This window comes from Cephus cinctus, unplaced genomic scaffold (genome assembly GCF_000341935.2).
Source record: "Cephus cinctus unplaced genomic scaffold, Ccin1 Ccin1_scaffold0596, whole genome shotgun sequence".
NCBI lineage: Eukaryota > Metazoa > Arthropoda > Insecta > Hymenoptera > Cephidae > Cephus > Cephus cinctus.
This window is the reverse complement of record NW_014333242.1, coordinates 324,308-340,933: the sequence shown is the minus strand read 5'-3', so window position 1 is coordinate 340,933 and position 16,626 is coordinate 324,308. Positions and strand designations below refer to the sequence as shown.

Sequence of the window (16,626 nt, the reverse complement as noted above, 5' to 3'; positions counted from 1 at the left end):
GGGGGGGGGGGGGGTAGAAAAACGAAGAGTAGGGGAATCCGCCATTTTCCATTATAATAACAACGAAAAACAAAGTAAACATGCGTATCCCTATGAATGTGTATATATTTTAAAATAATGATACAAACAGTAAAGTGTAGTGTAACACTTGAAATTCCTTAAAATGTATAAAATCGTAAGGTTATCTTTTACCAAGCATTTATAACTCGATAACGTATAATTCAATCAAAGGCCTAACCTTAATAATGCATCTCCATTTAATGTGATACACAAAATCCCATAATTCAATGAAATACAATCGAATATAATACGTGCAAGCGATCAAGGAGTATCAAGAATATAAAAAATTAATGAGAAAAAGAAAGACAAGGTTCTTTTGCATAATAATTTTGATAAATTTGAAAAAGCCGCTACAAGAGAAAAACAGCCATCGTCCGCATTGCTTCGCGTTTATTCGTAAATCCCCGAGCACGCCCGAGTGAAACAAGTGTCTGTATACAAGATGGCGAAGCCCGGTGGTCGTATGGTGAAAATCGCGAGGGGTTCGTGCGTCCCGTAGAAGAGTTCTTAAAGAACCCGCTGCGGAAACTGTCCGGGTCGAGTGTTTGCTACAAGGAAGAAACCTGGTGGATTCTTGAAGTGGAGTTCATAAGTGGGTGAACAAACAATGTGACGAAAGGTGCGTGTGAGATATCATCGAGGATCGCGAAGACCTTAGGCGAGGTCCAGTGCCCGAGGAAGTCGAGTAATCACCGGGGTGAAGTCATTGGAGAGTGGCCGTAGAAGACGTTGCTAATCGTGAGGAAGAGTAACGAGCAAGACAAGGAGGCGAAGGAAGTTGAAAGAGGTGTATAAGAAGGAGCACAATAAGGAAGAAGAGGAGGAGAAAATACGACGAGCTGCTGGTGGAGGTCACTCTCGAGCGTCACCTAGTGCAGGTCTTGTACATCCCAGGAATCCTGGTGGCGTTGCGATCGTCATTCTCGTGTAGTGTCTTGCCGAGTGATAGGTCGTACTCTTGTGAAAAGAACTCGTAGAAGGTCTTCATCGTGAAGAGTGTCTTACCATTAACCTACTCCTGTGCTCATACCATACAGCGCAATTAGAATCCTGATCCTTAGAAAAGTCTCTCTTCCTTTTCTAACCTTACTTCTATCTCCTTTTTACAAGTGGTACACAGTACCTCTTTGTCTCTCTCTCTCTGTCTCGCTTAGAAATATACGTACACTCGCACGTATACTCTCTCGCACGTCCGCACCAGTGCCGGCTGGCTGGCTAGTTAGCTGGCTGGCTAGCTGGCTGGCTGGCTAACTGATTCCCCTCGGGCCCGCTCTCCCCAGCTGCCTCCTCTTCCTCTTCCTCCGTAACCTCCTCCTCCTCGGAGTGTTCCCCTCCGACGAGGAGGACTAGGAGACCCAGTCAGTCCCCTCTGGCATCCTCGTCATACCCAGAAAGTGAGACACGCGCGTCACTCCCAGCGAGTACGCGACGAGGAAGGCGGCGACGTCAGTGACTATAAGAAAGACGTCGACAACGATGGAGCCAAGGGAACGTTATCACGAGCTCTGCAGGCTCTGCGCCTCCTACGACGCCGTCAAGATGAATATATTCGGCCAGGAAGGGAGGAATCGTCAGCTTGTCGACAAGATACAGACTTGTCTGCCCTTCAAGGTTAGCCTATACGTCTTAAGACCTTAGTTATTGTTTTATCATGATTAACCTATGTCGACGACGATGGCGTCGCTCTTACTCCATGTATTCCTTTTACATAAACCTTATGCATACACCTCTTTCTCTTATTCCTAGGAATAAAATTATCTCGTGTCTCTTGGTACCCTTCTAATGTACTAGATGTGCTGTAAAACGTTGCTATTAAGTGCTGCTTATCGCTCATAAGAATGGCCCTTGACATGGAACTTTCGAATTCTACAACGTCCACGCGACCGACGCTCGAGGACGTTTCCATCGGCGAATTTTACTTGTGCTGTTGGTGTTTAGTTGATACATCTACTCTCACACACCGGTTACCCGCTTGCTTTTCGTCGCTTACTTACTTGGGTGAGCTCGCTGGCCTTGCTAAGGGGATTGCGACTCTCGCCGGACGACATTTTGTGCGCTCCATGACTGTCGTGAGAAACGTCCTCGAGCACGTTCTCGGCTTCCTTGAGAATAATGTATACTCAATGCCCTTACGGAGGCCGTGAATTTCTTAAGGTGTATATTTACCTTCTTGTAAACTTATCATTCATCTGCAATCATCCTGTACCTAATGACAGCCATCTCTATTTACATTCTCTGGTCAATTGTTTGGATTTCATCCATAGAATTATTATCACTGTAATATTGAATTTCTCTGTTGCTCTTCATTCACTGGCACTTTGTTCCAACAAAGTATTGTTTAACAACGCTCATTTTTTACTTGTATATTATCTGTGGATGCTAAGAGTCTAGATGAAATACTCATGGTGACCACGTTGCATGCCTAGCACGTGTACGTATGAGTATACAGAACAGAAAGCGTGTGCGCGTTACCGGCCTTGCTCTTACTTGCACCCCAACCTCGAAATCCTGGAGAGTTGGACGCATGCGAACTGGGTAAATTCTTAAGGGTCGTACAATATCTCATGTAATTCGTAACAACGTGTGGTGTCGGCTGACGGTAGCATTGCTATACGATACATAATTTTTAGTGAATTTTTACATAGATAAAATGTATTGAGTTTTGGCTTCTAGGATCTAAGGGTTTGTCCAGGAGTGTATCGCGGTACTTTGCCGTACTTCTGCAACACCTGGTACATGTAACATGAAACTCATCCTGGTGGTCTTTGTCCTGCGAACGCACCCTGAAGTCAACCTCGTCTTCCATTTCCTCCTTGTGTTATCTGACTTAACTCAGGATATCCTGGAATCCGTTGGCAAGCTCACTTCAGGCTTCTATATCTGCTTTCTTCTTCCAGGAAAGTCGCATGATCGGCTTGCTGCGTACCAGTACTAATCCTGAGCTTCCCACGAGCCCTCTAGCTCTGACTACTACTTTTCCTGAGCCTTCTCCGGACCCTTCCTGTCTGTTCTCTTTCATGCGTGCATAAACTCTTCTCTCTCTTTCTCTCCCTCTCTAGCGCTTTCTCTGTCGCTTTCTTTCTTTCTTTCTCTCTTGTATTTCTTGGCCGCCGAAGCCGGCCAAAATTACCCAGGTTAACAGACGATCCACGTCTTTGCTGGGCGCCCAAGGAATTCCCCGGGTGGTTAGCCGTACGAAAGACCACGAGTCTTGCCGAGTATAGCCGACCTACGGATACGACCTGGGAGGACGCTACCTTCTAATTTGAACCCATCAGGATTACGTTCTATCCCAGGAACAAGGCGTGATTTATGGGTGGGTCATCCGTTACGTAGACCCAGCGACGGGACGTCGTTTCTTACGATTCTCGTTAAAGGTTCCTAAAGGTTATTCGATCTTAGGCCTCAACGGTAACAATTTTCACCGTCTTATTTGGACACCCGTTGCATAAGTTCTTCGACGACGGCGACATCAGACCATCCGGGAGAAGGAGGTCTCTTTATCTGGCGATAGGGCGTTCCGGAGCCAACCGGAGACCCACGTTGAGCCACATGCCGGGTGCGGTTGCTCGCCTGCTACGCGGAGTCGATGTGGCAGTGCTTGCCTGTGGCTTGGTGTTTCCCCTCTTGTACGCTTCTATGTCTGTGTGTCCGGCTTGTCCCTTGCCTCATTCTCCTCCTCGGCTACTTGCCATCTCCACCACTCCCAGCTTGTCTGTCCCATCACCGTCACGACCGCCATCGCCATCGCCATCGCCATCGCCATGACCGCCACTTCCAGCAGCAGCGCTTCCAGCCGTATCCTCCTTTGTAACATCTGCCGTCTTCTCCCTGCCTCATGTCCCTACATTTACTATTGCTCACTCTGATGCTACCTAATGTATATCATACTGGATCTCACTTACATAGCCATCTGGACACCTTCCTTTGGCTCCTGATCATCATCTCCTGATACTATGACGCCTTAATTCACCTGGTACTGGTTAGTTAATTTATCATTCCTCTCTTTCTCGATTTTTCCTATTCACGTTGACACTACTCATTTACATGGAAACAAATCATTCATTTACATCTTACAATTTTTAGATTGATCATCGTCGTCTCTTGGTTCTGTCTCATCCTCTGAACCACGTTGATTTCTTGGCTGATTCATCGGCACATCCAGCTCCCGTCTCTCTTGGCCCTTCCTGACGGATCTTTCTGTGTCCTATATATATATATATATATATATATATCTTTCCGTCTCTGTCTCTCCTACTCCGGCTTCCATTCCTCCAGAGTTACATTATCGTCCCTACCGTAGACGTCATAACCTCTCTCTTTTTCTCTCTCTCACGATCACTAGACTCCTGTATTCTCATTCCACTTCTCTCCCTACCCCTCTGCTCTCTACCTCCGACCTCTCGCTCTTTCTCTCTCTCTAGTCTCTTATAAAGACACTCTTACACGCAGACTACAGCAGGCACTACCCATCTGCCTACATGGCTCTCCTGATCGGCCGACTGGCCGACTACCTGCTGCTTTTCTGTTCTGTGACTGAATTACTCGTGAATCTGCCTGTGTCTTCTGAATCCTCTACGTTGACTCTTCACCAGCCTTCCTACTTTCGTCTTCCTACTTTGACTTGCCTATTCAAATAACTGTCCATGCACGTCCATATCCATGTCATTTAGAGCAGGGGATCATCAATCGTCTAAGGTTCTCTCACACAAAAATACCTCATCAGGGTATCGATCCGTCATTTACACGAGTCTCGTATTTGTTTCGCTATATTGGAACAGATTGATCAGTGATCAATACTTTTAAAAAATCATACTCGTAGCTTAGAAGAAATTCATTGGAGAACATCAGTCAGCTCCTTGTTAGTTTTAGTTCCATGGTGTTGTTGTGAAGCCTTAGACAAAATGGAAGTAGGACTAGAAGCTAAATTGATTGGATTGAACCATCGATGAATTAACCGAATGCCATTGATTGAAGGTGCAAGTGCTTGGAGCCATGTACAATTGTAATTAGAGTTTGTCGTCAAAACAGACAGGAGAGATAATGAAAGGAGACAGGAAGTAGGAGGAAGGAGATTGAAAGGTGCCCACTATTGTAACATTATTAGTGAATTTTATTTAAAATCATGCCTATACCAATCTTCATTTTTTATTGTTAATATTGCTATTAACATATCTCTGTTTCACTCTTTCACTCTCTATCTCACTGTCTCTCTTACGTAGTTACACAATCTGAATGACCCAGCGCTTAAAACCATCATTAAAAGCATTAACCTTGCGATACCAGGAGGATGCTTTTGCAGTGTATTGCAGATGCAATAGCAGTGTTCCGTTTATACGTAGCCAATGCTCTTGACACAATTTCAGAGAGAATGTAAGTCGCAGGAAAGACAAGGCTGACGAGGAATAACAAAAGGAATAACAGAGAAACACCTAGAGGAGAATGACTGATCGCTCTTGATCCAATCGCATTTTAATTCTACACTCGTATAACGAGTTCTACTGTCGGATTAGTACTAGAGTTAATACCATACCCAATAGAAATCTGGTGCATTAATTCTAGACTGTGACAAGACTCCAGGGACACCCAGTAGATCAGTACCTCTCGAATCTTTATTTATAACGGTACAGTACCGAGAGAGGAGGAGGATATATCACGTGGCTCTATCTAGGAGTCTATTCCATCTCCAGCTTACTATTATTTGAACACCCTATAGATCCTATGAGTCATCCCATTCAAGTACACGCACCTTGACCTATATAGTAAATACTAGAGTATTACTTTCTCTATTACGCCTCGGTATCAATGGAATCGTGTATGCTGCACAGTACCACTTTCACTTTTATTGAGCTGCACTCCAGCGTGTAGTTTCTGTCGCTTTCATACGCACTCTACAAGTGTACGTGATATGAAGGTCGATTTTTGTACCACTGATGATAATGGAGTACAGTGTCTAATATGAATTTGTCAATCAATCAATAAAACAATTGTAAATTTATTATTACAGATAGCGGAGGATGATCGTTTGCCAAAGTGTTTATGCTATCGATGCATGTACAATCTGGAAAATTTTTATGACTTCAGAACTGCATGTGTCAATGCGGTGGCATTATTGGAAAGATGTTTACCCTCCAGTGATGCGGTAAGAGAATTTTTATTTGTTTAATTATTTTGTGTTCTGTGGAGTTAATTAGGATAGGAATTTACTCACTAATCGTGTTACTTTATTGTAGCTAAAGTTTTTTCTGTGTTTTTAGTACCTTTATATCTGTTTGTTATTTAGAGTAACAATGGAGCGCAGACTCATATGGATCAGTATACAGAGCTGCGCTCTGAGCTTCTCAAGGAGAAAGAAAATATGCCTATACTCATTCCTGAAGCCCCCATAGTCAATCCCAATGCAGCCCTGGGCACTCCACCAAGACTGAATTCTGATGGTGAAGCGGATCATGAGATTGAAGAAATACTTGATCAGAGTGGCACCGATGAAGGTACATCCTGAAGTTTATCATGTCGAGTGACTCACCATGGCAAGATATATGAGTTCCAGAGAGTGTGATTAAATGCTTTCAATTTTTAATTCAGGCCAAGACGAGCACGAGGATCCTAAATCGGACGAGTATGAAATGGATATGGAAACTAATCCAAGTGATTTCCTGGAGATGACGTCCATTGTCACTGACGACGTCGAGGAGATACGATCTCTCTCCATGCCACGTGAGAAACAAGACACCAGTGTTTTCCAGCACACGTCGGAACAGCACGAGGTCTACGTGTGCTCTTTGTGCAACAAGGCCTTCAGCTCGAAAGGGCATCTCTCTTTGCATGCTAGAATCCACGTGGGTGCTGGTGATGTAATCGGCGAGAAAGTCATCACCGACGATCACACCTCCTACAAGAGACCTTATCAATGCGACCTCTGCAATAAGTCGTACTCAACGGCAAAGCACAGATGGGGACACGTCTCAACGACACATAGGTTTGTAGCTTTACTGTAGTCTGACCATATGGAGAAACTAAAAGAATTTTTTTCATTTAATTTCTTTATTCCTTCTTTGTTGCCTAGGGGTCATCCAGCGGTTACGTGTAGATACTGTTCTCGGATTTACTCGACGAGAACGAACCTGGAGGAACACATAAAGTCTCGTCATGCAGGCTTACCACCACCTCCGGAACTACCACTTCCTTATATTCAACCTGATAACAGGTTCCAGTGTAAAACGTGCCCAAAGATGTATACGAACGTCACCGATCTGAATAAGCACAGTCGTGTCTGTCTGGGCGAAAGACGTAGAGAACTGCCCAACAAGATTTCCGTTCAGAAGAGCAAAAGTCTTATAGATACGTCGGATCTATCTAGTATGGACTCCGACGACGAGAGTAAGGACTATCGGGATGCCGAAGCGAAACTCGCCAAGAATCCCCAGCTGACTATACTTAAGCAGGCACTGACCAAGGGCGATAGCCTTAAGCGGGATTACGAGGACAAAAATAGAATTGGCTCGAAACCTATGAAAGTCGCGAGGACAGGTACTTGATTAATGAAAGCTTATTAATGAACTAATCAATTGAAATTGAATGTTTAACAATTAAATTATTACAGACAGCAGTGAAACCGATGCTCAGAAGAGGTGGTACTGTGAAACCTGTCCACAGAATTTCACGTCGGTGGAGAATTTAAAGGAACACGAAGTCACCCATGAGGCGGACAAACCCTACATCTGCATCCTCTGCGAAAAGGATTTCGTCCTTAAGTCGTCTCTGAGTAGACATATTTTGACCTCTCACGGGGTCGATCCTTCTCCAATCGTTGACAGTGATAAGTGTCTAAAGAAAACAGTGTCTAATCTGCAAATGCGGAATAAGCAGGCGCAGATCATCTACAACGAGTCCAAGTTAACCAAAGAGGCATCTCAATCTCCATTCTCGCCAGAGGTCAGTCTGATCGGTTGTGAATTTTAATATTTATCAAAACACATTAACGACCACAATAATTATCAAATAATATTTCTATTACTTGTCTCATAGATGAATATGGATAACGACGAGGAGGATCGTGAGAGCGGCCACGAGAACATGATTGAAATCGAGACTGTGTTTGTCTGTGAAATATGCACTAGGGATTTTAATGATCGTGCATCACTATGGTTACACATCAGAGCGACGCACAAAGAATTCGCGGCGTTTGCTTGTGGAGTCTGTTTAAAGATTTGCTCGGACAATACTCAGCTCTTGAATCACGTTAACATGTACCACGGTGGCTCAAAGCTTCAGGTCTCAGAACAAAGAAGGTTAATTGAGTTTCTTTCCATTAAATAGCTTAACTGATTCTTTTACGAATTAATGGTTTTATTAATTATTACTCTGGTATAACTTTTCAACTATAGGTATAGTTGTACAATCTGTGGCAGGCAACACGATTCCAGGAAGAAGCTCATCACTCACGTTTCTATTCATAATGTTGATCCTGGTTATGATCCAGCGAGTTTTGTTCAACTGAATAGTAATTATTATAACGAGAATCTGAATAGTAACGAAGCCAATGAACAGCCCATTGATTTTGATGGTGAAGATGGAGAGAAGATCGACTGCTATATATGTTACAAGTCTTTTCCTAACGAGGATCATCTCATTAGGCATCAGCGGAACGCTCACAAGGTCAGTGATATTGATCTGACATCTAATTAACGTAATTTTTAATTAAGTAATCGATCAACATCGCGTATATTTTATTATAGTCCGAACCCCTGGTGCAGATGGGTGACCCTAGCAATGGTAATGGATCCGGTTCTACTCCAGGCAATGGAAATCGTGCTCAGTATCATTTGTTCTTCGTTTGTGAACTTTGTGGCAGTTCGCATCCAAGTAAATGGGAGCGGTGGCTACACGTTAGTGGAGTGCACAGTAATGAACCTGCCATAAGGGTGAGTTCTCATTACTTTAATGATTGTCTAGAGATTCTAGAGCTCAGTGATTTGATGATTTAATTGTTCTGTTGCAGTGTGAGCGCGAGGACTGCGGTAAAATATTTGCTACTAGGTCACTTCGCAACGAGCATGTGCAACATCATCTTCTTCAGGGTGCCTCGCCGAATACCTGTGAGATATGTGGGAAGCTGTGGGGCAGTCGTGTGGATTACTGGAAGCATGTAATGGGCGTACACTCTGACACGGTACCCTTAATCTGTGGGGTATGTCTAAAAGTCTTCCCCGACGTCATCCAACTTAGTGCTCACGTCAAGTCGAATCATTGGCCTCTAACCAACGGAGACTTCAGCTGTGATATCTGCGGGAGGCCGTACTCAAATAAATCAAAAATGTCCCGGCATAGGAAGATACATGGTTTGGATACGGACAGCTACGCCAACAGCACCTTGCACGAGGTTATGAACGATTCTAGGCTGGATCAGGGTTCCCACGAGAGCGATCTCACCTGCGAGATGTGTTCTGATGTCAAATTCACTAATCTGGATGACCTGTGCAATCACAGAAGAACAGCGCACGGCCTGTTCCCTTGTGATCTTTGTAATAAGTGCTACGGACGGACCTCGCACCTTTGGAAGCACGTCAATCGTGTTCACAAGGGTCACGAGGACGTCACCTGCAGGTACTGCCTGAAAACCAGCGCTTCGAGGGATCATCTTGCTGCTCACATTGCCAAGATACACAGGTATGAGCCGGAGATGAAGAAGGAAATACGGGAGTCGTCCATCTTCAAGTCGCCTAATCCTGAGGACGAGACTCTTCATCATTGTGAAAAGTGTAACAAAGGTTTCCACAAGAGATATCTTCTACGTCGTCACATGAAAGGCTGTCAGAACTACAGAAAGGATCCCGGTGCGTTGCTCACTAGGTGTCGTGCCTGCGAGAGGATATTCAAGGACCGTGCTAGTCTCCAGAAACACATTGAGAATCATCACAGTACCTATACCTGCCATCTCTGCGATGAGACCATAACCTCCAAATTAGGTATCATGACGCATAATAGAGTGAACCACATGAACCATCCAGACCTGACTTGTGACTATACAAGTTGCAAGAAACTGTTCCGTACCAAGGAGGACCTGGAGTCTCATCGCAAAGATCACAAGTACCTTGGTACTCCTAACGTCTGCGACTTTTGCGGTGATACCGTTGAGAATAAGCTTAAGCTCAAGATGCATATACTATCCTTACACCGTAACGAAATAGGAGTATCATGTGGTGTCTGTCTTATACCCATGAAGGATCCTAAGGAACTGAAGAGACACGTGGAAGACGTCCACAGGAGTATATTGTCTAAACCTAATACCTGTCAGGTGTGCGGCAAGCAATACGCCTCCAAGTGGAAGGCTTTTGATCATACGAAAAAGTGTCACGGCAAGGTGTTCAGGACTTGTAAACAGTGTCTCGCAGTGTTCACTAGTGACGAGGATATAAAGCATCACTACGAACATGTTCACAACGTTCCCAAGGATCAGCTTGCTGGTTTTGAGTTCAGGTTGGACGTCGGACCCAGGCAGGAGGAGTTTGACGCCCCTGATATCGTTGTTAAGGAAGAGCCTCAAGAGCTTGATTTCTACGAGGAGCCTTGCGAGGAAGACTATCACAACTCTAAGAGAAGGAGGTCGTTTTCTGATACTCTGGACTGTGAGATGTGTCCTGAGATCTTCCTGAATGACGTCACTCTGGCTGAGCACTATAGAAACGTTCACAATACGGATCCTATGCGTATATTCAAGAAGCTTAAACTAGACACTGCAAAGCGGAAAACGAAAAACCGCGAGAACTTTGAATGTAAGAACTGCAGAAAGCAGTTCTCCACGAAGACCCTCTTCTGGAACCATATAAATGTCTGCTCCAAGCGTAATTCTATAAACAGAGATGACAGGGTGTACTCCACATCCATTCTGGAGTCTCACCTCAAGAATAACAATCAGATTAAAAAAGAGGAGCCTGAACCCATCCTTAATGAGTCTAATCTGAACATTCCTGACTTCAATCTCTTCGAGGATATTAATATGCAACTCTCTGGACAGAAACCTGTACCTAACCTCATGCCTCTGTCTCATATGAAATCGCTGTCAAGTATAAAGTGCTCGAGAAAGGACTCCAGAAAGGTGTACGATGAATCGACGAATACCGAGTGTGCCTGTGAAGTCTGTGGAAAACAATGGCCAGCTAAGAAGCATCTCTGGCAGCATCTTATAAGGTTTCACAGAACGGAAGCTGCTGTCACCTGTGGCGTTTGTCTGAAGCTCTGTAAAACTTATCAGGACCTGGCGGATCATCTCAAGGCAGCCCACGAAGCCATCCTTACCTGCGAGGGTAACAATTTCACTTGTAAAACCTGTGGCAGGTATCATAATGCTAGAAGTAAATTACTCTTGCATATGAGCATACACATTAATTGTAATGGTAGCAGCTGGTGTAGAAAATGTCAACAGAGTTTTGAGAGTGAAGATAAACTCAAGGAACACGTCGCTATCTGTACTGGCGGTAACCAGGTAGAGTACGAGAATCATAGTAATGATCTGGAGAACGCTGCCAAGAACAACGAAAATGATCACGATTATAAGAATATTCTTATGGACGACGAGCATTCCTTGATGGAGGAAGTGGACGAGGTCGAGGAAGTTGAGTTTGAGACTGAAGCTTCTGATAATCGTGAGGATAGTAATTCAGATGACAGTGGTGATTCCGATAGTGATAGTAATCCTAGTAGTAGTGACGACGAGGATAACGATAATGAGAATGAGGATGAAGCTGAGTGTAGGACTAACAGTAGAGCTACGGAGGTTAGCAGTGACAGTGAGAGTGCAAATCAAGATTCGGACGAGGATAAAGTTAATGTGGCTAAGGATCATCATCTGGAGCAGAGTGAAGACATCAAGTGTAACAACATTGTCAAAGCAGAACCCGAGAATGAGGAGGAATCCCAGTATCTACAGTATAAGGAAGAGTCTCCTGCATTGAAGGTAGACGAATATCCTATGGAGGAAAGGATGGATCATGAGAATCACGAGGTTGTCAAGGTCGAGGCCGACGCTCCAGATTACTCTGACGATGACTTAGACGAGGATGACGATGATGGACCCCCAGTACTAAGTCCAATGATGCCATTACCACCTGTTCAGGATGCAGAACATGATAACAGACATTTGGACGACGAGATACAGCATGAATTAACGCCTATGGTGTCTATTAAAAAGTCAAATGAGACTGAAGGGGTCGACGATGATGATCACCAGGAGTTCAAAGACCAAATAGAAAACGGTAAGTCGACTTCCAGCTCCTCCGAATATTATGAGAAATCCGATCCGCAGAAGGTGAGTTCGAATGTGCCTTCAGTGGTAATGGGAGAATCGCAATCAGATACAGAAGAGGAGGGCGAGGCTGAGGGTGACGAGGAAGAGTACGATAGTCAAATGGAAGCTGTGGATCAGACCGATGAAGAGAATAAAAGGTTCATCAGTTATGAGACGCATAACACTGAAGACTCCGTTGAGGGTAGCTTTGCAGAAAATTTCGAAGACGAGACAATGGAGGTCGAGGTTGCTGATGGAGATGGTAGCGTCCAGATACACGACCTCGACGGTACTGTACTGATGGTAGCAAATGATTCGGATGGTAATCAGATTCTGATCCAAAGGAACGTAGCTGACGTGATCGAGAACGACGATTCTAATCCGGAAGTCACTGAGTACGTCTACCAAGAAGGGCAGGAGTACGAACTGGAGGAAGGATACGCGGAGTCGCAGCAAGCAGATGACGTTCACGACGTCTCCGACGAGGTTCAGGAGGAGGAAGATGAAATCGGTAACGAGGAATTCGACGAGGAAGTCGTTACGAGGGAGAACGAAAATGAAGAAGGCGATGATATGGAACCTGAACAAGAGGAGTATGAGGAGGAGGAGGAGGAGGAGCAGGAGCAGGAAGAGGAGGAGGAAGAGGAAGAGGGGCAGGAGCAGGAACAGGAGCAAGAACAGGATCATGAGCAGGAAGCGGAAGACTGTGAAGAGGAGGTTGTTGACGAGGACGAGGATTCCAAAAAACCGATTAATAGTGCCAAAACCGTAGTGTCAAGGACGTAAGTCCGCGAGTTCCTTAATAACTTAATATATAAAACGATCAAAAATGAAACGTTTTATGTTAAACGTTTCTCGCGCGTACCTTAATACGATATACCTGGCATAGTGATTTGTACAGTGGCCATGAGATAACTAAAGTATAAACGTACCTCGTCTACGGGAACAGTGTTGAAACTTTTCTACCATATCAATTAACCCGTTCGTTCAGCCTTAATATTACGTTCCTTATTGCGACTATATGTGTAGCGACCATTGATATACATTATTATGATTATGAATATTATAATTTTTAAGATCTCGACGTCCTTACATCCTGACATGTAATATTTACATGAGAGGGTGATCGTGTTCCGGGTTCGCCGGTAGCTTTCAAACTGCTAGACATCTTATTTATTTTTTGCACGTATAACAACGCGAATCTGATGTAGAATTTGAATTTCGTTAATCGATCGCGTATCTATTTTACCGAGGCGCGTCGCCGCGACGCCTCTCGAAGGACAAAGGTTTCTCGAAGCCACTTACTCTCGATGGAAAGACATGAAAGATTCTCCATATTTTTCGATTGTTTCGCAAGTTATTTATTATATTCATTCCAAAGTAATTCTTAGGCATTAATCACATTGCACTGCGTTTACACGTATTATTATTATTAATGTTGTTATTATGATTAGTGTAATCAAGATTGCGTAATCGTGTTCTGTGCGGCTCGAGCGAGCGCAACCAGCCGTTCATCTTCCTTATTCGTATTTATTATATGAATATGTATCTTATTATTTTTTTTTTTGCAAAAACGCGGACAAGCAAATCCATTGTATTTTGATGAGCGATCAGGACAAATTTCAGGAATGGCCTTTATCCAGGTTAAAGTGGCCGGCGTGTCCGTTTATTTTTCTTTCTTTTTTCTCTCTCTCTTACACATCTTATCTCTATCTCTGTCTCTAGTGGGCGCGTGACTAGCGGTACCGGCCAGGTCTTCAATTCTTGTAAATATTGTAGCATACAAAAATCTAGCTGTCGTAGAAAAAATAAAAAAAGGAAGCGATTCTATCCAGCAAGAGTACCTCGATGATACCTCGGTTATAACGAGATACATGAAAAACCTTTAGTTCAGTGGCGACGGTGGTTGAGAATAATCTTAAAAGAAAAGAAAGAATAAAGATAGCCCATATAAAACTATATATTTTCTGTCATACTGGAGTCAACAAGGCGAGATCATCCCTTGAGTTACATGTGCGGCGTATATACATATATTTCTGTAAATATATGTACACATATATTTATGCATACAGATCGATATGTATACGGTATATTAATTTTTATTTCCTGTGCTACTGTTAGTCCCGCCAGTACTACTATTATTATTAATATTATATGATTACCGATATTCTTATTGCTAAACTATCATTACTATTGCTAATTTAAGCTATGATAAATTTAATATTAAAAAAAAATGTATATTGTGATAAACGACTCGCTCGACTACGACCTGTATCATAGAATATGTAACTATGCAAAATGACGTAATTATCATCGGGTATAGTTGGAAGCGCAAAGCACAATTTTCCGATACGACTTTCGTGCTGGCTCGATAACGACGATGATTTATGATTCCTATGACGTTCCTCCAACCAAAATGACCTTTCACCTGTCGCACGCTGTCATTTATAATTACGTATTACGGAATCTTGTACCGAGTATAATCGAGCATCGAGATTTTCATATAGAAATTATGAATTGATTGAACGTCGCTACGAATCAAGGAATATTATAGTTTCATCAATGATGAGGACTACGGTTGTTATATTGACAAGAAAAAAAAGGAAATGAACTTTTGAAATAAACGCCTGAGATCATTTACACTAGGTGTGTCGTGTTATTTTTCGATTGTGGCTCTGTATTATTTTGTTTTTTATTTGGCGATGAGGCCTTTTGTTTTGATAAACTTGTGAGATTGTATACGTATACGGTGGGTTGTCCCGTGTTAGGCGTCTAATAGATATACGGCTATTTTAGTATATTTGACTTGACGCTAGATGGCGATACTGTTTGCTGATCCGAAATTCAGTTGTTTATTTCTGCAATTTGAAAAATATAAATAATTACAGATAGGGTGGGGTGGGAGGATTTAACTAATTTGAATGAGTGCAAGTGCCTGACTGTGACTGGTGTTATGTTTGTTAGTTTAATATAGTCATTTATTTTTTTTTTTAGAGTTTTCTTTCGAGGTTCTTTCAGTTGCTCTATTGTAATTTAAATTTTTCGTACACTGTAGTTCTGATTAAGTTTGTTTGTATAATTATGAGGGTTCCAGGGATTACATTATTGACGAATATTGGTTTTAAAACTGCGTTACGTTACAGGTATTGCATAAGAGAAATGATGGAGATTGCATGTTCAGTTGGAATATGTTGCAAATGTATTTTACTTGTTTTTCAGTGCTATTAGCACTGCTAAGCATATTCAAGAAGTTCCAAAAGCGAGAGGTACGACTGTTGATCTTCATGATGTAGAGCAACATGCAAAATTAAGTGACAAATGGTGGGACACACATGGCGAAATGAAAGCTCTTCATGCTTTAAATCCTTTAAGAGTTCAGTTTGTGCGTGATGGTCTGGCTAATATTGGATTTGAAGAAGCTAATCCCGGTAGTCCTTTGGAAGGAGCTAAGATATTAGATATTGGGTGTGGTGGTGGTATTCTGTCTGAACCGTTAGCCAGGATAGGAGCAGACGTAACAGGCATTGATGCTTCACCAGAATTGATAACCATTGCAAAAGAGCATGCTGCTCTTGATCCAACACTTTCTGGTCGATTAAATTATATTACGAGTAACATAGAAGATCATGTTCACAGCAATCCAGAATCATACGATGCTGTAGTAGCATCAGAGATTTTAGAGCATGTTTTGGACAAGGAGCTCTTTCTCAAGGTATATTCCACAGACTATGGTCTATTCGATGTAAGATTTATAAAGAGATTAATACTATTATTTTACAGTCATGTGCGGCTGTTATGAAACCAGGTAGTTCCATATTTATCACTACCTTAAACAGAACTCTACCTTCTTGGCTTGGAGGAATAGTAGCAGCTGAATATCTATTAAAATTAGTTCCAAGGGGAACGCATGATTGGAACAAGTTTATTCATCCAGATGAAACCCGACGATTATTAGAAGCTTGTAAGTAATATTTATTTACTTTAATTAGTGTTATTTACAATGCCAATTATTTTAATTTGTATCTAATTATATTACTTAGGTGGCTGTAAAACAAAATTAATTCACGGTATGTGTTACAATCTTCTAAAAAATGAATGGTCTTGGACAACATCAACATCAATTAATTATGCGATTCATGCTATCAAAAAGGAGGAAATCTAGTCTCTCTCTTATTTTCATTTAGTGTGTACATAATTGAGATACGTTATTGAATTAATTAGCTTATTTGTATGATACTGTAGAACAATAAAGTTGCCCAGTAATATGTCATGTAAAATCA

At 42.6% G+C, this 16,626-nt stretch overlaps 2 protein-coding genes across 3 annotated transcripts; both read left to right on the top strand.

Annotated features, from left to right (window-relative positions):
* Positions 1–32: 32 nt before the first annotated feature.
* LOC107268882 (zinc finger protein Xfin) lies at positions 33–14,991 on the top strand. Of its 2 annotated transcripts, none has more exons than XM_015742097.2 (10): positions 33–1,671; positions 6,068–6,202; positions 6,344–6,551; positions 6,646–7,039; positions 7,127–7,590; positions 7,664–7,995; positions 8,089–8,351; positions 8,448–8,718; positions 8,799–8,984; positions 9,062–14,991. In XM_015742097.2, the coding sequence occupies exons 1-10, from the start codon at positions 1,537–1,539 to the stop codon at positions 13,130–13,132; spliced, it is 6,459 nt and encodes a 2,152-aa protein (XP_015597583.1). In that variant the 5' UTR covers positions 33–1,536; the 3' UTR covers positions 13,133–14,991. The 2 variants fall into 2 exon arrangements, with proteins under 2 accessions (XP_015597583.1, XP_024941886.1); XM_025086118.1 differs by lacking the exon at positions 33–1,671 and adding an exon at positions 5,894–5,974.
* A 171-nt stretch (positions 14,992–15,162) lies between these two features.
* On the top strand, positions 15,163–16,623 carry LOC107268888 (ubiquinone biosynthesis O-methyltransferase, mitochondrial). Its single transcript, XM_015742112.2, has 4 exons — positions 15,163–15,489; positions 15,566–16,058; positions 16,127–16,307; positions 16,387–16,623. The coding sequence occupies exons 1-4, from the start codon at positions 15,428–15,430 to the stop codon at positions 16,506–16,508; spliced, it is 858 nt and encodes a 285-aa protein (XP_015597598.1). The 5' UTR covers positions 15,163–15,427; the 3' UTR covers positions 16,509–16,623.
* The last annotated feature ends 3 nt before the right edge of the window (positions 16,624–16,626 follow it).

Excerpts from the sequence above, each read along its gene's own strand:
- LOC107268888 (XM_015742112.2), top strand. The coding sequence starts at position 15,428 with ATGAGGGTTCCAGGGATTACATTATTGACGAATATTGGTTTTAAAACT. Across the intron at positions 15,490-15,565 it reads AAAACTGCGTTACGTTACAG|TGCTATTAGCACTGCTAAGC; the intron begins GTATTGCATAAG and ends CTTGTTTTTCAG. Across the intron at positions 16,308-16,386 it reads CCGACGATTATTAGAAGCTT|GTGGCTGTAAAACAAAATTA; the intron begins GTAAGTAATATT and ends TATATTACTTAG.
- LOC107268882 (XM_015742097.2), top strand. The coding sequence starts at position 1,537 with ATGGAGCCAAGGGAACGTTATCACGAGCTCTGCAGGCTCTGCGCCTCC. Across the intron at positions 7,040-7,126 it reads CACGTCTCAACGACACATAG|GGGTCATCCAGCGGTTACGT; the intron begins GTTTGTAGCTTT and ends TTTGTTGCCTAG. Across the intron at positions 8,352-8,447 it reads CAGGTCTCAGAACAAAGAAG|GTATAGTTGTACAATCTGTG; the intron begins GTTAATTGAGTT and ends TTTCAACTATAG.